This window comes from Dermacentor albipictus, chromosome 7 (assembly GCF_038994185.2).
Source record: "Dermacentor albipictus isolate Rhodes 1998 colony chromosome 7, USDA_Dalb.pri_finalv2, whole genome shotgun sequence".
NCBI lineage: Eukaryota > Metazoa > Arthropoda > Arachnida > Ixodida > Ixodidae > Dermacentor > Dermacentor albipictus.
The window spans coordinates 119192416-119218496 of NC_091827.1; the positions used below are offsets into that span (position 1 = coordinate 119192416).

Below are 26081 nucleotides of genomic sequence, written 5' to 3' on the forward strand. Positions count from 1 at the left end.
GACGGCTGCTCAAACAACGCTTGACAGGCACAGAAATTATTCAGGAGGCTCTGGTCAAACACCGCTCAGGCATTACTGGTAATCGATTGTAATGCAAGGGTTTTCTTTTGTGATTTTCATTGCTTGAACTCGATCCCCGCGTTGCATTCAAATAACGTCAAAATTTATGATTACCTTGAGAGACGAGTAATCTTGATCGACATTAGTGAGTCGACGATTCACTGAAGGTAGCACCAATGGGAGGCCCTTGGTAAACGTGGGGCCGGTCAGAAGGACCTCATAATGGCCTAGTACTGTGCCTGAATGAAATGATTGTGCAGTCTTTAAAGAAGTACCTAACTTCAAACAAGTTCGATGGCACGGATGACAATTCTCGGGCAATCACTTTCGGAAATAGTTTCACTTTCGCGAGACTTGGCACGTTTCGAAAACGAACCTCTCAAAGTATACGGCCGACAACGCTCTTGGCACTGATAAGTTTGACGCAGTGCCAGAAACACTTGTCGGGGATGCTTACCGGGCTGAGTCGTGCAAAATTTCGCGAAAGTGAAACTGTCTCCCAAAGTGATCTCCCGAGAATATCGTCTAGTACTGTCTACTTATCAGACGACAATAGGTGAAGAGAACTTGTTTCTGAATTGATTTCTTGAATAAAGGTAGTATTTTTCTTTCCATTCATCTCATGTTACATTTGCTGTTTTATTTTTTATTTTTTCGCGCACTGAAATGTCAACCCTTGTGTTTCAATCACAGTCGCCTTACATTCGAGTAAATACGGTACATTGTTGCCATCCTGCCATTCTTAAACACCTTGCAACTCCTTTAAACAAGGTGCCAGAGGGGCCACGACTATACAGGGTGTTTCACTTAACTTGAGCCAAACCATAAAAATATGGAAATGCTACATGGCTGGACAGAACCAAGGTAATATTGTTTGCCGTCGCTTGGAGATACTCTGATTATTTTCTTGCATTGATAATTTTTTGAATACCTGTAAAGTGCCTCGAGCGGCCAGTCACCCGGCAATTTTGCATATATTCGTGGGCTTCTTTCATGCTCGGAAAAACACTTTTATGTAGCATGTATTGAGCAACAGAAAGCTGTATCGGGAGTTTTTCGTGTTGCTCTGCAATTTTTTCATTGAGAAGTTGTTATTAATTGAGAAGTTGAGAAGTTGAATGATTAAGACTGATGTAATTAGTCGAAATGCAAAAAATATGAGTATCTACAAGCAACAGCAAACGACATTAGAGAGTTTTAGCCCAGCGGGTTTACGGCCAGCGGAGCGGAGCGGTCTCCACCGTTGCGCCAGCGGAGCGGCTCGCGAAAAAAGAATTTTAGCCCAGCGGATCACCCGCTCGAGCGGGGTAAAGAGCGGGGCGCACTGCTGCCCCACCTAGTGGTTCGAATAGGAGTTACTGAGAAATGAAATTGAATTATGCTTGCTTTTATTATGCAAGAAATGTTGAATAAAGATATATTACATGATCTCAGTGCATTATTTGTTAATAATGTACTGAGTACTAATGTACGGGTCAGCGCGGCAGTCGCCGTCTTCGATGCAGAACTACCGGCGTTCATGTTCGCGGCTGCCGTCTTGCATTTCCCATACACGCCCGCGCGCCCTTACGCACGCTCGCGCGCTGCGTATACCCTCCGCTGGGGAGTGCTTTCCAGCGGGCGTAAACGCTGCTCCGTAAAACCGCTGGCCCCCTCAGCGTGGTGCGCATGCGCAGTCGCGTCTCCGCTCGCCCGCTCCGCTCCGCTGGCCGTAAACCCGCTGGGCTAAAACTCTCTATTACCTTGGTTCTGTCCAGCTACATAGCAGTTGCGTATTTTTAAAGTTGGGCTCAAATCACGTGAAACACACTGTGTATATTTGTGCCTTCAGTCCAGTTGGTCACATTGGCGGTGTCGTGTTGCAGGCCGGAGGAAGGCGATTCTGGTGGGCCACGGCCTGGGTGGCATGGTGGCCTGGGTGCTGGCCACCAAGCATGAGGACATGGTCGACCGCCTGGTGGTTGTCAACGGCCCCCACCCGTTGGCTTTCCGCTACCAGCTTGAAAACAGCTTTGCACAGATGCTCAAGTCGTGGTCAGTGGTGGCTTGCTCGCAGTGCTCTCAGTTGGAACATGGAATTTCCTTAAGCATTGCTCAGGTGCACGTGCATTTAGTATTCTGGCTGCCCGACAGTGCAGCCTGGTCAACCAGTTGTGAAGGTCATTTGTCAACTGGCTCAACTCGGCTGCGTCAGTGAACTTCATCCCAAAGCTGTAGGAGATAAAAGTCAACGTCAAAAGAGATTGGCACAAGTAATTATAGACTGCAGTGGCAAAGTCACGGCACATAATAAAGTTGACAAGCACTCCTATTAGAAATCGGAACTCCATTCCCACTTTATGCTGCTATAAGTACAATTAAACCTCTATATAACAAAGCAAGTAAAATAGGCAATTTGCTTCATTTTATGTAAACTTCATCGTATTGAAATATGATATTTTGTACAAATAAGCACAGTCGCCGATTGATTTTTCTAACACTGAAAGGGGCCGCAGAATTTTCAGAAGTATCGGGCACTCAAAAAAAGAAAATTTGAATGGGAAAACAATTCTTTTGCTGAATTTAGGGGTCGGTGACGAATGATGTGGTTTCATGCCACGTCGACGACGTCTTCACATCGGCGGTACGAATTGACCAAAGCCAGCCACGCTTTCGCGTGCGCTTTGCCTCCGCGGCTGATAGCGTTGCCTGCACTGAGACGACTCTGTCATGAAAAACGCCAGCAGAGGGAGGAATGTTTCGTCTGCCTCTTGCTCCAACGGGTCACCGAAAGTCGAGATTACGTACGCAACCTTAAATGCTAAACACATGGGAAGACAGCTAACATGATGCCACGCCATTGTGACACGCCCAGTCCTTGCATGCGCTGCAGATTACCTCTAAAGCAGGGTGCGCCACTGTGTATGCACGCATCTGCGCTTACAGCCCTACGCAACCACGGCCGAAACGCACGCCAAAAATCGCGATGCCCCGCTTCCCGCCCCTTGCACGCGCTTGGTTGCGTTATTGCGAGCTTGTTTCCCTTCCCCTCTTTATCTTTGCTCGCACGGTAAGGCGGCACTCATGAAGCCACCATCTTTCTTGTCTCGCCCTCGCACAGTTTGACTCGCACCTAAGTACACAGTGTATGGAGCGCAATAGGATCTTATCGCACCTGGACTTTATACGGAACGTGATGCGGCTTGGCTTTACTTCGACGGTGGCTTTTGTCACGCCACCCGCTTAATTTGAGAGGTGCGCTTGCAAGCAGCCGCTTTTAATTCAATCATTTGACCATTTGCGTCGGAAGTTTCCATTTATTGTCTCAGCATTCCTTTGCTGCGGAAGCGAAATTTTATTATATTGAAATCGCATACAAACACAAATATAACAAATTGTGTTTGTATGCGATTTCAATATAATAAAATTTCACCATGTATTTAGAACCTCAATATAACAATTGAGGTTCTAAATACATGGTGTATGGACAAGAGCGTATGAAAAGGTAAATACAGTGAAACCTCGTTTAACCGTAGTCGGCCGAAGCTTGAAAGAAATACATACTAAACGGTAGTACTGCTTAACCAAATTAGCATGAGATCGCCCATTTACCTGTCAAAAACACAACTCAGAGTGAGTGCAATGAAAGGGAAAAAAAACATACAGTATTTGTTCACTTCGGGTGACAAAAGTGTTATTTTCGTTTGATGCCGCGGCGGCCTAACAGAGACAACCGCAGCCTCAAACTTACTGAAGCTGCGAGCCAGCTTATCAGCGAGCCCCCTCTTCTCGGCAAACACATGCATAGCATATTCCTCGTTGGCGTAGCATATTCTCCGTGGACGGGCGCAGTAGCGCTGCAGAAGTCCCGGGGCGCGTTTTTCATTGCGGGGTGTTGTTCTCATCGCGACAATTGCATTCACGAGGCTGGCGTAACATGCAGCTTGATAGCTTATTATGATATGTTATTATGATATGTTATTCTTTGCATATTGGATATAACGATTGAAATTTTGCCTTCTGGACACCGTTTTCAGTGCAAAATACAGTCGAACACGGATATATCGAACTTGAAGGGGATCACGAATTAATTCGATATATAAAAAATTCGATATAAAAAAATACAGGCCCGAAGACTACCTGTGGCAGACGATGACTTACCGATCGGCGCATTCAAGAATGACAACTATTTCCGCACACACGACGCAACGTAATGCTTTATTTGCGTGAAAAAAAAATCGCTTATGTTGGTCTGCTTCTTCGCCTTGCAAATTAAATTAAAGACGCCAACCTCGATCTTATCGAGGCTGTTCAGGTGCGAAAGCCCGGTTCTTTCCACGTCGCCGCAATAACGGTGAATCAAGCTGAACGCGGCCGCCACTTCAGCGGCGGTGTACAAGCGTGTAGCCGCACCCTCGTCCGGACGATCTTCGTCGCCACTCGAGCTGTCGGCCTGAGTCCCTGCGACTGCAGCTACAATGTCCTCGTCGGCGAGGCTCGCACCAGCCTGAACATTGCTGTCAACGTTCATGAAATCATCAGCAGACATTTCGGCTGAAACGGCAGCCAGGAAAAGGGACGACATTTCGCGAAACGCCTCGTCCATGCACTCGTTGTCGCCGTCTTCGCAGGTTTCGGGAAGTGTGGCCGTCATGAGGCCTGCCTTCTGGAAGCAGTTGGCCACGGTATCCTGCTTCACATCTCTCCAGGCGCCCGTCATCATTTGAATGGCCCCCAGCAGGTCAACCTTAAGCTCGGTGCCCATGCGAAGGTTCACCAAAAGCCTATCAATGAGTTGCCTCCTGTAGCCGACTTTGAACGACTTAATGATGCCCTGGTCGAGCGGCTGCAACTTCGCTGTCGTGTACGCCGGCAGAAACTTGAGCGCGATGTTCTCGAGCTCACAGGTGATGTGATGGGCCGAGCAATTATCGACGAGAAGGCAAGCATGACGCCCCGACTTGCCCAGTTCGGCGTCCCACGCTTGCAGCCATTCCGTAAACAGCTGACGCGTCATCCACGCCTTCTTATTGAAGGTGTAGTGAACGGGGAGCTGCTCACAGTTTTTGAAGCAGCGCAGTGCCGTTGCTTTGCCGATCACAAAGGGCTGGAGCGTTTGAGAGCCATCCATGTTTGCAGCGAGCAGAACGCTCACGCGGACTTTGCTCATCTTGCCCCCGTGACCCGTGCTACCCCGGACGTCGAGCGTCTTGCTGGGTAGCATCTGTCAAAACAACCCGGTCTCGTCGGCGTCGTTGAAGATTTCCGCGGGTAAAAACTTCGCGCAAATTTCCAGCCATTCCTTCGAAATCCACTGCTGGATATCCTGGCTGATGACGGCTTCGCTTTCCCCAGAACTGGTTTTGTCAACTATCTTATGGCGGTTCTTAAACCTCTGCAGCCACCCTGTGTTGTCAGCGAAGTTGTAATCACCAAGCGCAGCGGCAAACCATTTAGCTTTAGCCATTAGCATTGGGCCATCCACCGGAACGTTCTTAGCCCGCACCTCTAAAAACCACGCATAGAGGGCCTTTTCAACTTTCTCGTGGGCAGGAGCGCGCACACGACAAGCTCCCGATGTTCGCTGCTCCGCCGCTTTCCACTTTATGTCCGCCTTGTTTTTTAACAAGGTGCTTAGAGTGCTCCGAGGAATCCCGAAGTCGTCTGCCACCGTCGCACTTTTCTCGCCCGCCTCAACACGCTGGATGGCTTTCAGCTTTGTCGCAAAGTCCAGGTTCTTGCGCTTCTTGACGTTGCTTATGCTTGCTGCGGCCATTGCTTCCACTTCAGCTCACCACGATCCAGTCACACGTGTCGTGAGACGCACGCAAAACAATATAATGAACACAAAACACAAGAACGCGCACAAAACACAAGAATTCACGTGCGCACCCTCCGCCAACAAAGCGCTCGCGATAGCCACCCCCGAGGGCAACAGCGATGTACGAAAGGCACGAGCTGTGGTTGGCTGAGCAAAACTCGTGAAAAAGCAACAAGAAAAAAAAAGGCAAAAGGAGGAGGCCGCCGGCACCTTCGTTCCTGGCTCCCTTTTCCAATCCGATCACTATGGTTACGCGGGGGAACGATGAGAGACATTGGGAGAGAGAAAAAAAAGCAGTTCCACAAGTCGGAGAGCGTGCGCAGCGGGAGTACAGTCCGAGCCTCGCTCCCTCTTGCTCTCACATTTTCCGAGCCTTTCGGGGGAGGCGCGGAGCTCGCGGGTGCAGCGAGTGCCGAGATCGCGTGGCGTTCTATATATCCAATGGCGGGTAGAAATATCGTTCGATATAAACGTACGAATTTCTATACTTTAACACAGCATTTTCAAGGGGATAATTTACGAGTTCGATACAGACAATAATTCGATATATGTGGGTTCGATATATCCGTGTTCGACTGTAATCGTGAAACTTGTGTTGCCAACTTCCCCTTAACCAAGATGAGGGGAAAAAGGTTGCCTACGCGTGTTCATATCTGCCGCCATTACCACGCAGCGTGTCACACCTGCGCACCAATTGCAAAAGCCACAGAGAGCATAGCAAGTTGGTGTGCAGTGTGCCACAAGATGGCGCCAGCTGTTTAAGAGGGACAGAGAGAGAGAAAAAAAGTGAGGAGTGGTGCCTGCGCTCCCTTTCTACAACTGTGTTGCTTGAGACAAAGCTGCAAATTTTGCAAGACTCAAAGAAGTGTACGAGCTCATGCAGTAGATGATAGAGACGATTCTCAAAACCGGAGTGCTGCGATCATGAAGGCTAGACATAGGGGCATTGCCGATCAGTGGAAAAGGTAGGCTTTGTGCACCAGGGCGAAACTTCCCATGGGTGACGCCAACACTGTGGAAGCCGCTGACATTGCGAAACTCTGGGAGCATGTCGCTAATGATGATGAAATAGATTGTGCTTCGATGGAGGAGTTACTCAGTGCAGATAATGCTGCCTCATTCTGTGAGGAGATCTCCGATGGGGTGATCATTGTCGTGACGACAGCAACGGCAGTGACTGCCAGATTGACACCGACGCCGATAGAGTGCACTGTCACTGATCGAATCGATCATTGATTTCGTGCACACTAAATTATTGCCACCAGTGGTCGCGCAGCAGCTGGACGGGATGCACGCCATGGTTGTGAACCTGAAACTCCCGCGAAAGCGAGTGCAGATTTCTATTTCGACGTGCCTAAAGCTTTATGTGCTGTTTAGAGAAATAAACGAGTCTTATTTTTCACAGCCTACTTCCTACAACATAGATTTTCTTTATTGCGAGGGGCAAATTTGGTTTCAGAGCTACAAAGTTATGTTTGGCAGCAATTTTTTATGGTAGTCTCGATATAGCGATGATTGGTTATAACAATAGATTTTTCGTTCTTGATATCATTATAAGTGAACTGCACTGTACTAGGACTGTGCTGTAATCGGTGCTGGCATACTAGTTTGGCATTCCCTTTAACAAGAGTAGAGCATACTTTATATCCTAATTTCTATTGTCGGGAACCTATGAGTCGCAGCGGAGCAACAGGACGAAAGAACCAGCGTAGCAGGCTTCTATAACTGAACTGTGCGTGCCATGCTTGCGCATCAAGTATGCGCCACCCAGCTTTATTTTTCTCTTCTTTCTCAGCTGGCAACAAGATGCTGGTCGAGAGCACCAACCTTCATGTTGCCGCGTTGCAGCGTCGGTGGGCGCTACGGGGACCCCCGCCCAGATGGAACGGCGAAGTGTACATGACTCACTGCGGTGGTCTGGCTTGGGAGTGCAGCAGTGGACAAGGTTTTAGTGGCGGTAGCTTGAGAAACGTGGCCCCGATTATTGCTACACCGACGAGGGCACAGTGGTGATGCCATTCGTGCTCTAAGCTGCAGATTCTGCACGATCGATGTGCACAGATGGTCGACTTCAGAGTGGTGCGAGGAACACGGTGGCCACAATGACATCGCCTTAATTTGGGCTGGTCAAGGGATGGAGGTCGCGATGGGGACCTTGGAGCTTCCGAGGCACCTGACAGCAGCATTGAATCGGGCACCTGCTGATGTTGCGAATGAGGTGACAAGCTCATGGCAATGGGACCGGGCTTGCTCGATTGTGGTTAGCCGGTTGTCGTCTTCTAAAGGTTAGTCAAACTTGTGAGCAAAAGTTCGGTGTTGATGTTGGGCACTTTCGAAGTACGTGATAGCAGCATCTGGCTTGGACGGACGGACGGACGGACGGACGGAAAACTTTATTAGGGTCCTTTAGAGCGCACCCTAGTGCGAAGCAGGCCACTCCCAAGTCGGGACAGAGAGGCCAAGCCTCTCCGCTGCGTCTGGAACCTCTGGCCTGAAACCTGTGGAAAATGGGGTAGATGTAGCAACGAAAGATAGGGAAGCAGTGGTGCTGTTGGCTGCACTGGGCATGAGTTTTCCGATGCTGAGTACCGTAAGTCATCAGGCATCTTTGCAAGCAAGCGTCAGGGCACTGTCTTTTGGGCATGCAAGCCGAGACACTGCATGTGCACTACGAGTGGGGCCAGAAGCAGAGGGTGCTACGGAAAGCACACTGATGTATCTAGGAAGTGCAGTGCACGTGATGGCTGACGGGATAGGCTGCGTCCCGCCAGCCGCCAAGGCACAGCTCTTGGCTGTGCATCTTCACAGCTTGGACTTGAGACCTCTTGTAACTTGGGTGCAGTGCATGCGGACGCTTTAGTACGTTCGGACGTGGATACAAGGTGGTCGTTGCTGGGAAGTAGTGGTCTCCACGGTTGTGTAGTTGATGGGGCGGACAGCGAGGCGGGAGGTTGGTAGTCGTCCTGGAACGAACAAGACGCGGGAGGTGCAGTTGTCGTATTGTCTCCCCACAGTGGCTCCTGTGGGTGGAAGATTTGTGAGCAGTGGTGCCGCTCTCGCCACACGCCAATGGCAAAGTGGATGACACAGTTTGAACCACTCCTTCAGAACCATCAGTTGTTGAAGAAGACTAACATGCTGTGTAGTTACCAGAGAAGTGGCTTGCCAAAGTGTCTAAAGAAAGTTATATTAAGGCTTTCAAACATGTTCTGGTCTGGTGGTGGAAGGTCAAGACGAGAGAAGACATCGGTGTGAATTTTTCGCTGGAGGAGCAGGTACTGCCAGAGCTGCGATAACACGCCATTTACGTACAGCTGTGCATCTACCTGCGCGAACCACACGATAGGGCTGTGTGGACGGTAGGGCCACAGTTGCAAATGCCAAGGGCCGTTGAGCTTTGGCGGGCGCCAATTCTTCTTCCAGCTTGTTCAGGGCTACAGGCAGGGCTTTGTAGCTGGCGCTGCTGAACTGGCCCTTGTTAGTGCTCCGATTATTATGTTCGGGTCACCACCTTTGGGAACTGAGGGGTCACAACGGAACGCCAGAACAAAGACCAAAGTAGCAGGCTTCTAGAACGAAACTGCAGGTGCCGCCCAACTTTAATTTTCTCCTCTTTCCCATCTGGCACCAAGATGCCAGCTGAGAGCACCGACCTTAACATCCCCTCATTGCGGTGTGTGTGAGCGCAACACTATGTAACAAAGTTACTGATACCTTGCTAGATTCTTGTTATGCGATGCCAGGGGACTTACGAGCATGTGCAGCACAGTATTTTCTTAACTAAAGTTTGTAAGCATTAAATTTTCTGATGTTTGATTCGATATTTGGCATTTTTTTCTTGATTCGATTCGAAATCTACCATTCAGTATTCACGCACCCCTACTAATTAAACGAGCAAATTAATTTTGCAAGAAATTCCCATGGCGGAATTTCCATATAAGGGAAAGTTGCTTTCAAGTTGTAACTCGCCATTTGACACATAGCAGGCAATGTTATGAAAGCTAGAGAGAATGCTTTCTACTGCTGTCATCGCCACCAAAGAAATAGTATGTCACTTAAGAAAAGAAGATATAGGTTTGTGTCATGCTTTTCTACTTGACATTAAGTCCCATACATTTATGACAAAGTATGATGTAAGGACGTGCTTGTTACTTGGCATTGCAGGCATTGCAGATCTAAACCTATTTGCCACCGAACGGGCTGAGTGACTCATTTCTATGACAGGTGGCCATAGTGCACTGCTTGCCAAAAGCATGGTACGTCACATACTGGAAGGACAAGGCTGTACTATGTGGGATTCGACATAAACGTCTACAAGTTGCGGTTGTAGTACATGAAGCAGTTATTCTTTAGGAAATAGGGGTGTGCGAATATTGAATGTCATCGAACTGAACAGTGAACTTTTAAATAATTCGTTTTGCAAATCAAATAGCTACATTTTTTTTTAGAATACCTATTCTATATATTTGGTGTAGAGACCCACACAGTGCCACATGTGCCCCTCGTGCTCGATGCCTGTGCGAGTCGCGTCATGCTACGCGGAGATGCAAAAAGTTAGAGGTCTGTTCGATTTGCGTGCACCATCTGAACCAGTTTGTGAGTTGCTGCACCCTACCATTATTTCAGCGGTGTAGCAATGGCGCCCATTGAACGATGCCATTAATTTCAAAAGGTGCACAAAAGGTGCAGGGTGGGTTCACGATTTTGCTGCACCACTTCTGTTATCGGTGCAGACCTGGTGCAGGCGGTGCAAAGGTGCAGCGCAGCAGATGAGGCAGCATGCAGGTGCAGGCGCCGTTGACTCCCCACTTATGCACATCTGATGTGTCTGTGCGAGTGTTGGCTGTATTTACACCTCAGATGCTGATAATGCCTGCAGTTCGAGACTGTCACACCTGTGCACTCGGTGCACGTTAGTCGTCCAAAACGTAACAGCTGCACTGCACCTGCACCTTGGCATTCATTTCGAGTGTCGCATTGTGCTTGCACCACTGTGAACTCGATCAGAGTGGTGCAGGCAAATCAAACGGACCTCAGTGCATTCACTTCTCTCTTTCACTCCGGCTCGTCGTGGAGGCTGTCGCAGCTGGTTCTGGCCTCCAAGATCTTCCCGGAGGAATCTCGGGGATCACACACAGGCCATGCCTGCACCTGCCCGTTAGGCTGTGTGTGGCAGTGTGAAAGATTAGGGCATTCATTTTCCCTCTCCTTGCGCCATGGCGTGGCAGCTGGCCCTGAGCTCCAAGATCGCATTGGCACCGGTGCAATCTCGGAGCCCACAAGCCAGCTGAGCCAAGCTGGCACAGCGATATTCGCTTGCCTCCTCGATCACGCAGCAGAACGCTGTGTTTTGTACCATGTGCTGCTCGACTGCGATGAGCGAAGGGAAAGGCGGAAGGGAAGAACCATCACAACAGAGCAGAAGGCAGCTATCTAAAGGCTGTTACATTAGGTGCTAAGTCGCGCGTTGCACACGCCGAATATTCTTTTGTTGTTTTAGTCAAATTTCATGGTATGCGTGGCTGTGTAGCGGTTCCACGAGCTGCAAAGCCGTTTCCTCATTTCCATATTTACAATTGTTTACCCATCCCCTGCGCTGACTTAGTGGCTATGGTGCTGCGCTGCTAAGCATGAGGTTGCGGGATCAAATGTTGGCCACGGTGGTCACATTTCGATGGGGGCAAAATGCAAAAATGCCTGTGCCCTGTGCATTGGGGGCACATTAAAGATTCCCTGGTGGTCAAACTTAATCCGGAGTCCCCCACTACGGCATGCCTCATAATCAAATCATGATTTTGGCATGTAAAACTCCAGAATTCAATTCAATGGTGCACTCCAATGGGGATATATTGCAGTAAATGGCAATAATGCATAAAACGAAGTAATGAAGGCTCCCGTTGAACTCTGTTTTTGTTAATTTTATTGATTGATGTAAAAGAAAATGGCAGTCAAGGTTAGAATATTTATTTCGCACCAGAACCCCATTGCTGGTGCGTCAGTGCTATGTCACAAATTTTGAAGTGCTTTTTTTGTATTTTCACTGTTGTAGATCAGTAAATGTTCTAAAAACTTGCTATGTCCAGTCTTTGACTTCTGTAAAATGCAGTCTTTACCGGTGAAAAATGAACTGGGCCCGAGCAGGTGTCATGAAAATCAATGATGTCACTGCAAGCTGGTTTGGGAACTTGCCAGCTATCTTTAGTTTTTGACTTTTCTGCCTTGTCAAGCTTGCTCGCACAATGAGAGTTGTTTTGCTATTGCGGGGGCATAATTTACATTACAGTAATATACCTTGTACAACGACCAGTGTCCATTTAAAAGTCGAGAGTCTCATTTCATACTACACAGTGAATACATATGGTGAGCTCTTCAATCACTTATTAGCCCATTCATGACCAGCATCCATCTCTGGGCGAGGCACTGATGTTGGTCCTCCAGAGAAACGCCCAACCTTTGGCCCACCTGCTCTGTTCTTTCTTTCAGGTACATGGTGACTTTCCAGAGCCCCAAACTACCCGAAGCCGTGCTCAAGGCAAACGACTTTGAGCTCATCGACAAAGCTCTTGGGCCATCGCAGGTGGACGTCAAAGAGGTTGCGAAGCATTCCCTCTCACAGCCAGGTACAGCACGCTCAGTCACCATTGATATTTTCCTTTCTCAACTAAGACTCTGCAGCACAGTGAAAAAATGTAACTGCAATGTTTCAATGATAATATCCTGCCGAGTTTCATTACTCTTTATCTTATCATTTCTACAATTCAATTAAAATCTAAGGTAATTTTTCATATACTTTCCTTGCCTTTATTATCTGTTGGCTTTATAAATGGTTGTGACTAATGAAAATCAGGCACCTAGGTTCACCTTCCTCTTGTTCATTTCATAGTGAGGTCCTCTACTCCAGATGGTTTTGTGCCTTCAAGTAGCATGCAGTGGTTCATTGGCCAGTTGCCTCTTCCTAATTTCATACTATGTATGAATTAGGAAGACCTGTTAAACCTCGATTTAACAAAGTCGGTAAAATCAGCCCTTTGCCTTCTTATACTAAAATTTCTTTAAATTGAAATTTATTTCTTTGTGCAGATAAGTACATTTGCTGATAGATAGAGGAAGGTGCCAAAAAAATTTGTGGATAATTGGGCAGTCAGGAAAAGGAAATTTCAGTGACAAAAAAAATCATTTTGTTGAATTTGTAAGTTGGGGACAAAAGGTACGGTTTCATGCCATGTCGACGATATTTCCGCATTGGCGGTACCAAGTAAAACCTGCAAAGCTTTCATGTCCACTCCGTCGCCAAGGCTTGTAGTGTTGCCCATAGCGGGACGACGCTATCAACCGACTGATCTCCACATAGTCTGACCAATGCATCATCAAAACCGGCTAGGCGAGTGACAACTTGTTGCTCCTGACCCCTGTTTCGTTCTAAATTTGCAACATTCTGCATGTGTGTCATATCTGAGAAATCAAGGAAGATCTGGCTTGGTGTTCGAAATTACGGTAGCTGGTACGCATTGTTTGTAGTGTGCGTTCCATGAGTAAAAAATTCAGCAGCATGTTACACGCCTGTAACACATGAAGGCAAAAGCATACTGCACACTTGTAATGCGCCATCTCGCATCATCGCGCTCCTGCTTTCGCAGTTCGGCTTCTTCGGCTCGTTATCGACGTTTAGCTGCGGCATCGCATCGTATAGCAGACCACACTCATGCCCACGACAATTGTTTTTGACTTTACATTGCATGCTCCCAGCAGGGGATTGAAACAGATGCTGGTCTGTGTGCTGTGTAGGTGATTTCAGTTAATGTAAGCACTGTTCGCTTCAGTTTGCCGAGCGCTTGTTGCCCTAGCCTTATGGGCGTATGAGCCATCGCAATTTTTGTTTGCTTACGGGGGTATGAGCCATTGAGAAGATCACATGTTTTTTTGTGTTATTTTGCACAATTCAACTAGACGCCACGTTTCTGTACGTTGTATGCACTATTCCAATGAATGAATACACTGTACGCTTAACTTTGATGAGTGCTTGTTGCCTTTGCATTATGAGAGGGATGAGCCATTGCATTTTTTGCTTGCTTAGGGAGGGATGAGCCATTGTTGACGATGATAGTTTTTTGTACCATTGGACTGGACAATGCGTTTTTTTCAAGGTCGTTAGAGGTATGCGCCACTTAAGGCTTTTGTTCAAATGTCTGTTTTGCTTGAAAGTTGTAGCATTGATAACAATAGCAAAGTATTAGACAACTACCGAATATTTGTAGTAGTTTTATTGACCGTGTAAATTGGGTAAACATTTGCTTATTAATTAAATTAATGGGCGAGGAGGAAATCAGAACTAACTTTCTTGTTTCTTGGCAAAAAAGGCTAAGATTTGGCGAATACACAGCACATTGCAATAAAAAGAGAAATCTAAAATTTCATTTAGATATCTTGATTTGTTTTTCTTATATAAGAATTTTATAAAATATTCTAAGTTGCTTGCATGCGGAAAGCCTGTCACAGTACCAAAACATAGTACGGAGCCAGGAATACATTGCTTGTTTGCCCAAATGCCTAACCTACTTCAAGACAGGTAGGACTTTTTTTTTTTTAGTGCCCTAATAATTTTTTGCTCAACATGAGGTACATGTGACTGTGCTTCACTACGTGGAGCCATGTAGTTACTGTGAAATAATAAAATAATGGAAAGATAAAGAATTATTTTGAGACTCACTTGGTGTACAGCATAGTTTATGGATCACAGCAAAACAAACGGGATCAAAATAGGTCCAGCCATTGTTGTGCTATGCTTTCCACGAGCGAGGTGAATGGCAAAGAAGAAACAGATTTGAGAAAACGGGCTGCAAAGTTTTGCAAGCCTGCAGATTTATTAGAATTCACCAGTGCTGTAATATTTGGCATCATTGCTGTCAGGCATCTTCTTGCACCTCTGCCTCTTCATTTGTTGGGCTTTGGAAATTTTTCTTGGCCTTGCTGGTCCATCAAATTGAACTTACATTCAGTTTCGACAACCCGCGAAGGGAGTCACAAATGCTGCATGCACATGCTTCTGTCGTCACCGCCGACATGAAACATGGCTCAAGGTGCGTCTGAATGGTGCGACGTTCAGGCGACGGTCCGTCCAGTGGATCTGATTATCACACTGTAACTCGTCGACAGTTGGGGCTTGCTTGCTGACTGCATGCCTGTGTCACATGATAAAACAGAAATTGAGTTACAACAGAAACATACAGAAACATACAGAAATTGTATGTTAATTGATATTCACATACAAAAAAAAATAAACACGGCAGAGGGCAATTTTTGGCTTCGCTGCTGGAGCCAAACGGTGCAAGATAGCGTGGCATGTTATCAACATGTTCACTCGGGTGCTGTGCTTCTCCTGCTAATCGCCACCGCTTTCTCGCTGTAACAGGCAAGCGCTTCTGTTTTCCAAAGGCTAGCTTCATCCAAAATTTATTCTCGAACGAACGACGATCAATCACTAACCTTAGTGTTCTTAGAAATCCAAATTCTGCGTGTCAAATAAAGACACCGATGTGCCCGGCGTGGTTTCAAATCACTCCGGGCACGTCATTGTCTTGTTTGTGAAGAAGACAACCGCGGCTAGCTGCTGCCTCCACAGAAACCAATGGGGAGACTCCTTTTAGCACGGCAGCCAGTCGGAGACCTGCTTTTATAGGAGGGCCCGTGTGACCACATTCATTTGACCCGCACTTCTTTTGTGTTTGTTCGTTCGTTTGTTACAAGATGACAACAGCCGAAGAATTCAGAAGCGGAACGACGAAACTTTCAGCTTTCTAATGATACCAAGATTGTGACGCCCGCCTGCATGTGGATTTTGGGGGACTCTTCAAGGGCCATTACTTCCTTGGTGGTGATGGGCGCCTTTTCAATATAGGTGGAGTTTCTACCTATCACCACTCCATCAATGGCTACGACCATTGTGGCGCTACGACAGGTCGACAGGGTTGCCGGACGTTATTAGTATTAGCACAAGAGTACCTGGCCTGGCTGACGAAGAACGAATCCGCCGGATGATGGTTTCGCCGTACCACCCTGCTTCGAATGGTGCAGCCCAGCGGGTGGTGCAAACCATTAACGACAAGCTCAAGAAGAGCCAGACTGGGGATTTCCGGACGCAGATTGCCCGGATACTGTTTCAGCACCAGACCACGCCCCACGATGTCACTGGCCGTGCCCCCTGTGAGCTCCTGCTGGGTCGGATAGTCAGACACCCTTGGACGTCTTGCATCCGGACCTCCGATCCATAGTGCTCCTGAAGCAGCTGAAGCAGAAGCTGGCTGCTGACCAAGGGTGCCACTCGGGCCTTTGCCGGAGTCGGGTGCTCCAGTTCTCACCAGGAACTTCAATCCTGGCCCACCATGGTCCACCGGACAGGTGGTGTCTCCTGCCAGCGCCTCATCGCTGCTTGTCTGCATGCCAGACAGGGCCATGTGGCACAGACACACCGACCATGTCAGGCCTCGCCTCGGGACCTGGCCAGCACCCTCGACTTCCACTTCCGAGTTCCAGCCCGCAGGAGGACTAGCGGCAGCACCAGTCAGTCGCTTCCAGTGGAGCACCACCCACCTCGGAGGCGGCAAGCGTTGCCAGTGGTGCGGCGGCCATTGGGCCGGTGTCGAGTGCGTCACCACTCACAAGGCCGACCACTGTGGACCCTCCGGATGGAGCGAGGCTGGCTCGGGCAGCACCCGGCATTGCCACACCCCACCCATCAACACTGGTGCCCAGGCGGAGTACTCGACGGCGGAGGCCATCGGACCGTTACTCACCTGGGTAGCAGGCACCGTTGACCCGGCTAGGGCAGAGGCAGTGCCTCGCACTTTGAACTTAGACGTTTGTTGTCGACAAACAAACTGGGGGTAAGGGGGTTGCAACAAGCATGTGACGCTCCCTCGGGCATAATCTTCGTTGGCCCACCAGGCTCGGTAGGCAACATTGGTCACCGCACCACAATAAACACCGACGAGCACAGCTGCTCGGGGTCAGTCATCGTTCATCACCACTACGCTGTGGAGCATCTAACGGGGGGTGCCCTGAGCGCTCCCTTGTTCACGAACCCAGGCAGATCGTGACATCCACTGTTTTTGCTATACTCAGTATAGATAACAATAAAAGGAAACACAGACAAGAGCAACGATACATACAGGCACCACAGCATGTAACATATACTCTTGCAACGACACTGTTTAAGATGACCGTGCTTGTGCGTAAGCTTGCTGTAGGTGTGCAGCAATAAAGTTAATTGATATTCACATAAAAAAATAAACATTGATTTCTGTCTCTCATGGGTTAGGGAGCCCATTTATTCCACCTCCTGACAAAGCCTGCGCATGCACCGTGCATACAAGACAGTAACACTCTGCAGCATGTCAAGAACGGGCAGAATAAAGCTTACTCTGCCAAACCAGTTTGCAAAACGGTTCAGTGTTGTGAACCGATTTGCAAACCATTATAAATTTTAGAGCGCAGCTCTTAGGCGTCCATTCCTGCGGCGGCGGCGGCGGCGCTTAGTGTCCCTCATAACTGAGCAAACGAGCACAACGAAAGATGAAAGCAAATGCGGAGCGCTGTGGGTGATGAAAGACACCGATAGCGAAAAGCACGAGGAGGAAAGCAGAGTGGGAGGGTATGGCGAAAGTGTAAGAAGAAAGGCGTAGTGCCGCACAAGACGGGCTTAATGGCGATGATGGCTGCAAGGTGGCGCCATAGTAGGGTGCATTGTCTGAGTGGAAACAAAGTGCTGCTTGAGCAGAGGTCTCCGGCTGCTGTGAATTGCGCCCACATGCTGCTCCGCATGGCAGCGTGGCAGTCACTCCACACTTCGGTCTGTTTGCAATGCGCCACACAAAACAGATGGTCTATACCAGCCAATATGCAGTGGAATCTCGATAAATAGAAATCGCTTAAACGAAACTGCCGCTTAAATGGAACACTATCCTCATGGTTGGTTGGTTTTGTATTCATGCAATGCTCTCTGAAATGTCTCTTAGTAAATGGAACTCCTGTAAACAGAAACAGAAGTTCTGTTTAGAAAGAGTCCACTGTATTGCAAAATTAAAACATGTATAGAGCGCCGCTCAAATTTTCCATTAAGGAGTATCGTAATTGTCGGTGAATTTGTTCTCTTAACCGGAATGAAATTGGAGTGCACTGAAGTCCATCCAAACTGGTATATTTTGCAATTGAACATGTGCACAGGCAAACACAAACAAGTCTCGCTCGATGATCACGAACACTCCCCGTCACAATGCCAGCATGATGAAGAATGAAGGCAAAGAGGAACAAATGCTTTGTTGACCTCTTGCTTCCACCCGTCTCCAAAACTCTAGATTCCGTGACTTCCAGCACTAAATGTACAGGAAGACAACACGTTACCTCTAATCAAGCCACCATCCTTCTCAGCTCACTTTTGCATGCTTTTATTCGCACCCGCAGCACATATGGTGCATTATGATCTCATTGCCCTTGAAATTTACATATACGCTTCATACATGGTTTGCATGTGAAGGTTGAGGAACATAAGGTGCTATATTAATTTGGTAACTAAAGTTCGTCTCAAAATGCTGGACTACGCATTATTGACATTATCATGATGTCTTGACGTAGAGCAAAATTTGTTGACGTTGTGTAGCAATAAGGCTTATATATGATGATGTGGATCCTAAAGAAGTTCACAGGATGGTTATGAGTATGTAACGTAAATGTTTTAAGTGCTAGGTTGTAGTGCAGACTAAGCGATTTCTTTCCCACTCTCAAGCTCACTAAATTGCTTGAAGGGCTGAAGGTCCTGCTTCCTTCATGACATTTGGGTGTTAGGGATGTTTTGTAGCATTCTCATTTAGACTGCTAGACTCTTCTGTAATGCTTGAGAGTTTGCTGACCTTCTAAGCATCACAAGGTGCAGTGGGCATGCAGGAGCACGCCAAGCAAAGCCTTGCTGCCAGCACTCCCGATGCCGTGATCTTAAACGCCTTCTGGTTGACGCTATGCCGCCGCAAACTGTCACCTATATGCGAAGCGAAAGGCAAGGAATGACTGCAATATGGCAAAACTTACACAATAGGGCTAGCATAATCGGTGAGTTTCGATCTTTGTTATGTGCGGAGGACACCACTGTCCAGTGGTGTTGAAGGGAACCATGCCTTGCGTTGCATCACCGAACGCTCCTCTGTCTTTGGTGGAACCATGCGTGACGCCACTCACAGTTCCATCCCTAGAAGCACATTCTGGTGCGTCCCTCCTTTCTTTCACCTCTTCTGTGGCAGATGGCGCAGAACTGGGCGACAAACTAAGATAACATACCACTGTAAATATCAGTGTGCTGTGCTCCTTTCTTCTGGCCATGCTCACGGGCGGTAGCTGCAAGGATGGATCGCAGGAACAGAGCAAGCCAAGCCAGTAGATCATAACGTCACAATGCATCTAGCTCCAGGGTGCTGAAACCAAAATTGGTTCCTAGAAAAAAGTAGAATTATTCAGGACATTGACTTTTTCGAATATATATATATATTTTTTTTGGGGGGGGGTGATTGCGATGGAACAGACCTTAGTACAGACCTTGTAAGGTTCATAAGTACAGTTCTGTATGATTGAACCTTAATACAGAACTCTTTTTAAGGTTTGCGAATTTGAGCTTATTGTGCAATTTCACAAGTTTTGCATCAAGTGTTAGGAAAAATAGGTTCTGTTTGCTGAATTCTCGAGGTGTTGAAGGATGGTTTGGCGTAAGGTTGCAAAAGATGCATACATGGAAAAAATTGTGATACTACGTGTGGTTCCTTTTGGGGCCAGCACTGGATGCCATGTCTCAAAGGGGTGCTCACTTTGAGCCAGTTTATTCGGAAAAGTTCCTGACGGAGGTGACATCGGTGACAGCAAAGTTTCTAAATGAGTCACTGTGGCCTTAAAGTAATGTGTTGCTTGTCGGTCTTTGCTGATCCAAGTTAGCTGCTGCTTGTGTGCAGCATCTAAAGGTCAGTCATCTTTAATATGTATGCTATTACATCACCCCCTACCCTTGTCATGCCTGTGGGATTTTTATCAATTTGAAAGTTTGCCTAAACTGCCATGTCCGTATACTAGTTTAACAACAACACCATATTTCTGAGAATTTCTCCCCTCCTTGCTTGGGCTCAGTGCTTGATCTGCTGCTTTCTGTGGTCTTGATGGACGTTGTTTAAACAGAGATTTGCAGGAATTGATTACAACTTAGCCACTTGTATGACTGTCACTAAAGCTAGATTCGCAAGGCTCATGTCTCTGCATTCTGAGTGGTAACATCTCCTCACTGTCCACAAATGGGTGAGTTGGTATTCTATACTGCTGTAAACGTTTTATGTAGACGTTCACAGACAAGGAAACATACACCTGACTTCGGAAGCTGTTGTAGCACTAAGTGGTCATCTTGTTAAGGTTTCATAACAAAGTCGTAACAAAGAAAATGTGATCAGGGTGAGGGCATGTTAGCCAGGAGTAAATATCACGTCAGTACTCATTCAAAAACATCAATTCCTCATTGGGCAGGGCAACTAAAGTGGGCGTTGTGATGTACCGCCTCAAATCACATACTCTTACTCTGGCCCAGGAGCTCTCACGACGGCGTTGAATCACTACCGCGCCCTGTGGCGGAAAGACGAGCGCCTCCGAGACCTGCGCTTCCGCTACCTCAACACGCCAACGCTCATCGTGTGGGGCCAGCGTGACCGCTACCTGACGCTCAAACTCGCACAGCTCAGCATCCTGCAGGCCTTTGGTCGTGTTGAGTACCTGGCCGACGCGGGACATTGGGTGCACAGGGAACGGGCCGACCGGGTGAACGACCTCATCCGGCAATTCTTCAAGAGCACCGAGGCCCTCTGCTAGCGCCTGGACGGTGCCCATGAACGTTTACATGCGAGTGCGTGACTGGAAAAACAGCTGTACTTTTCTAGTGAAACAAGAGTTCCAGGACTCGTGAGACTCCCGAACGCTGTTGTTGTGTGTGCATGAACGTGGAAATGCAAATGTCCAGCTCTGACTCAACTCAAGCCAAGCCACTCTGCCATTTGCAAGGGTGTCTTTAAATAGAGGTGCAATTGTCGATAGTTTGGACCATATCAATGAAAATGGGTCGTACTTGTCGCGGTACTGCCTGGGTTGTAGGCCATCATGCACAGCCGAGTTGGGCGGTGTCGTGTTTGAGATGTGTACAGTCTTCTGATGGCTCTGTTCGCCTTCTTCCATAGGTCTCAGTGAAGCTTCTTCTTGTTGTTAAGCTTCACAGAGTGTAGTGCTTTGCTGCCACAAACATGTGGGAGGCATGTGAAAACGTAAACTAGTGCTGCTATTCTTGGCTGACTTCTGTCAAATTAGTTCTTAGAAGAATCACGGGAATCGTGCTCTGTGCACCATGCATGTAGTAAAGCATGTGCATGTGGTGTGAATCATGTCACACTGGGGGCGCATTTTATTTATCATTCTGTGATTGTGCAAAGTTCTTGTTTTTTTGTGTGTTTTTTTTTTCATGTGCACCGACTCATCTGTATTAAGCAGACAGACACAGTAGCTCCTGTAGTTGTGGACAGCTTTTTAAGTCAGTTGTTTTTAACCCTTATGCCATTGAGTTAATTAATGTGCGGTCATGTCATTGTGTTGCAGACAATATATTCTTCTTTTTTTCTTATCTGTTCCCTAACGCATGCAGTAAGGACTGATGGGCATCCTCTAGGTGGTGTTTAGCCAGAATGTTTTTTTAGAAAAAGAACTTCATTCAGAAGTGTTTTGAGATGAGTCAGCAGAGTGATAGGGGAGCTGAGAGAGGGGGGGCTTGCACAGGTGGGGGTGTTTGATTGGTGTTTTACGGTACTTGGAGACAGCTTTTCTTAGCTATGAAGCGAATTCTGCGGAAACAAAGCGGGGCCTGTTTTACTGCTGCTGGAAGTAGTCCCGCAGTTTCGTTCACATTTTCTTAGTGGTAAATAGAAAATAATATTTAGTTTTTGTTTTTTAACTGCCGAATTTAAAATGGTGCATAACATTCACGAGTCAGCTACTGGTATTTTATTGTATGTTTAGTTTGCCCTTTCGAACTTCTGTGCATCCGAGACCGTCGCATTTTTTACACATTCCTCAATGGCAAAATGGCGCACGCATCTTCTGGTGAGTGTTCGTCGCTTGCTGTCCTGCCAATCAACTCTCCTGAGGGCTGTTGAAGAATTTCAGCAACAAAATACTGCCAAGGCACACAAAACAAATGCTTGCAGCTTCTGCGCTGTTACTAAGCGAACTGCCTCTAAATATCGCAACCATCGGCATGTACAAATGAGTGAGCAAGCTAGCTGACTGCGGCGTTGGCACTTCCAACGCCAGCGTCGGTTGCGCGTTCCAAGTCCCAACCGATGCCGAGATCAAACGGCCGCTTTGAGGTTCCGGTGCAGGCTGCATTGCTTGCTGTTCAGAACTGTTCAGAACTCTGTACATATCATATTAGTATGTAAACATTGATTGATTCACATCAAGTTAATTGTCTCTTCCTTCACTAAAGTAAAGGACTTGTGCAAAGTTGAAGAAACCCAAACTGGTGCCGAGCTCGTCTGGACTACATACAAATGTACTCCTTTGCAGAAGCGCCGCCCCCATAGCTTTCTCTTTCTCGGCAAGAAAAGTTGTCCGCAAGTATAGAACGATGGTTTCTAATGATGTCATTTTGAAACACCAAATGCTACTTTTTCAAGGTATGAATGCTGATGCATTGACTTGCAGGTGAGAACAACTTTCAGCTGCTGCAATTTCTTTTATGCTCCTCTGGAAGCGTCGAGTCAGCACTGCCTTGTTAACCTTATTTTCATTTATAACTTAACTGATTGGGTTAGTTGGTGTTGAAACATCTTGTGGGAAAGCGCTTTTGCACGAGATCTTTCTTTATAGTTGCACAGCATGGCATTGTGGTGGGGTTTTTGGAGTAGATGAAGAAACAGTGCAGTATGGAAAAAAAAAAGTTCTAGCTAAAGAATCCATACAATCAGCCTTTTGAGACAGAGTTTATGGATAGTGCTGCTTTAAACTAGGGCATTAAGAGTTTGCAATGAAATGTCACTGCTTTTGCATGCCTGTCGTGCTCTTCTGAATGTATCTGTCGTAGAGTTGCACTAATTTTGGCAACTGTGCATAACAACTATTCTTTTGTTGCATGAAAATGATCAAACTCAATATTTATGCATTTTCAGTAGGGCCTCATTTTTGCTACCTGCAGGTGTACTCAGAGGGTTGAGAGTCTGTGTATTCATACTGACTGCATTCCAATATACCTCAATGTAACGAATCATGAGATATAACAAAGTAGGCACAAAATTTTGTTGGCAATTACTTACTTTGATTAGTGTTTTACTGCTATAACAAAACAAAATTCGGTATCCACTGCAGCGTAGAATATAGCAAAGCAAAGTTTTGTTTGCACATGGCTTCAAGTGCTATGCACACCAGCAGCTAAAAGCTGCAACCCTCGCAGCTTCGAATGCTCTCCTTTGTGCAGCTAAACCATTATACTGAAAAGATAAGTGCTTTGGTCACTGGTGCTATTAACGAAAAACAGAGTCCATCTCAGACGAAAGCTTTGGCTTGGCCTGGTTTGGTTTGCATAGTTCTGCAGCTCCAACCACGGATTTGTTAGCAGCAATTTTTATTCGTTCTTTTACAACGAAGTTCTGGCACAACGAACAAAATTTTGCTGTGAATGCAAATAATTAAATTATGGTTCAACTGTATATACTCTCTATTGCAGCTACTGTGAGCCACCTTTAGCCTCCTTCTTTCTATAGAAGATATCTTTCTAGCCTAATGTTTTTATCCTAGAGAGAAACAATATTCGATAGAAATATATTCACCTATGTCTATGGTGGACAGAAATGACAAAATTTTAATACTCCAGAAATATACGTTTTCCTTTGCAACCATATTTGAAAGTGTACAGATTACAGAGACATAGTGGTTATAAAAAATGCCTTTTTGGCAGCAATAGTGGTAGCTGCAGTCCTTTATTCTTGCTGCAAGTTTTTTAGGATAGCAATCTCTGCTAGTGCTGCATGGCAAAGCCATCAAAACGTTGCGTGATGGCAACTATCCTGTAGTTGTTGATTACACCACTACGACTTGCTTTAGCTACACTTAAAACAACCATACTAAAATTGGTAGATGCAGTATCGCGAAGGTTGAAGAAATTAACTAAATGTTACCAAGGTAACAAGTGTGGCTCTTGTGTGTGTTAAACATGCAATAGGCACTGTTTTGTACAATAGCGCCTTAAATCCAATTCTCTGTAGGGAGTAGCGGCAGGGGTTTTTGTATTGTGGTAACGAGCAGTGTACATGACAATGCAGTGGTCTCGTGACTTTGCTGTGGCTTTTTCTTTTTTCTTTTAACTTTATGGTGTCATGGTACTCATTTCTGGGCATTTTATGATTTCCAAATATGTGAATATGCAAGGAAGTAGTAAGGAAGTACAGCTCATGCTGAGGCAGTATTGCCATGACAGTGTGGCAGTTGTGATTTAAAACAACTTTTTTCACTGCTTGTTTTATGACCCAGATCTCTGCTGACACTGTTACAAACACATGTAGCTGTTTGTGCCAAATTGTAGACATTATTCTGTCTGGGCATGGGCACAGTTTAGTATGTTTCCAATCTTGCGGTGTTCACTTTCATTTCTTTCAGGTGTCAGTAGAGGTTTGTAATGTTTGACACTCCTCCGAAATGGGTGTATTTTGATCTGTCAAGAAGACACATAAAAAGCAGTGATTATCATCAACAATAAATAAATGAAGAGGAAAACAACTTTCTTAGAAGTGAATTTCTTCCTGTGCTACAGAGCTGAAGCTTAGTAGGCATGCTTTGAAGTAATATAAATATTATACTGTATTTTTTTTTTTGCCATACAGAATTATTAAAAATCGACCTTGGCATGTAGCATAATTCTAGTCCTTAAGCTGGATTACTCAGACAGATACTACTTGCATGATAAATGAAATGCATAATCAACATATGAACAAAAATTGAAAATAACTTTTCAATTATTATGTCACAGCACATATTGCAACCTACTAATTATAGCCAGCAACTTTCCAAATGTATCTACTTGAAATAAATTTTCATGACGACGCCAGTTTCGAGTTATCATTATCAAAGTCTCATGGTGGTAAACACGACCGAAGGAACGTTTGAGTTAGGAAAAGCCTTCATGGGCGTGAGCATAAGAAAAATACATAGGTATATCAAGAAAGCAAGCGTTACAAATTCAGTAGCAGAAACCTAACACAACAAATTATCCACAGAGCGAGTTAATTGAGAATGTTGTATAAGGTCCTTTTCTTGACGTGTTATGAAGTTCAAAATATTTACATCAAGTCCATCGACGTAGCCGCATCGCCTAGTTGTCGCTGCTTCCGACGACACGTCGTTGGGCTCACCGATGCGTCGTTGGGCTCACTGATGCGTCGCTGTGTCCGACATTCAGCCCATGGTTGACCGGGTCAGGGAGTCAGGGCAGTGGGGTGACCGAGGCGCCTAGGCTGTCCGGTTGACTCCTCTTAGCTTGCAGATCGTAGCCGCAGGTAGTCCAGGAAACAGCTCCATCAGCCTGTAGCCATGTGATCTAGGGTGGAGCGCCCGCTCAGCTCGCGAGTCACGGCCGCAGCAGCTGAAGAGCAGCTTCCACTGGGTTTTCAACGTCTCCGCGCTCCACCCGCCCTGTCAGGCCTCCAGCTCCTTCTTCCCTTGTCATTCCAGAGCATAGCTGGGCCACTGTCTTTGACTACGTGTCTCTTTCCCTTTGGCCATGTAGCTCCATGTGCACTTTTGCACTTCATCTTCTTTCATATATTGTATTCTTTTTACTCGGACGCTCTTATTTTCTAACTTCTTTTTTTTCCCACCGACTCCTCGTACTTTCTTTTCCCCTTCTTATCTGCTGCTTTTTCTTCCTTTTTCTTTCTTTATTAGCTCATAGCATATGCCCACATTCAAAAGTTTTTCCCTGTGAAAAACTACTTCTTTTTCCTTGTATTGAATGTTTCCACCATTTTTGTCATTACACCACTGGGTACCTTCCCCACACATTACTTCACCTCACTTCACTTATTCAACTGCACTGTACATATCATAATGTTCACTATTCCACATAAGAAAGTCATTGTCGGAACACCCCGATACCACAACACTGCTAGAGTAA

At 46.5% G+C, this 26081-nt stretch overlaps 1 protein-coding gene across 1 annotated transcript in view; it reads left to right on the forward strand.

The window, feature by feature from the left end:
* Positions 1-25016, forward strand: part of LOC135909562 (AB hydrolase superfamily protein YfhM-like) — a 41411-nt gene extending 16395 nt beyond the window's left edge. The window contains exons 4-6 of the mRNA XM_065441537.2: positions 1926-2094; positions 12344-12480; positions 20466-25016. Coding sequence (XP_065297609.2) covers positions 1926-2094; positions 12344-12480; positions 20466-20743 — 584 coding nt within the window. The 3' untranslated portion in view covers positions 20744-25016. The remainder of the gene's footprint in view (positions 1-1925; positions 2095-12343; positions 12481-20465) is intronic.
* Positions 25017-26081: the final 1065 nt, after the last annotated feature.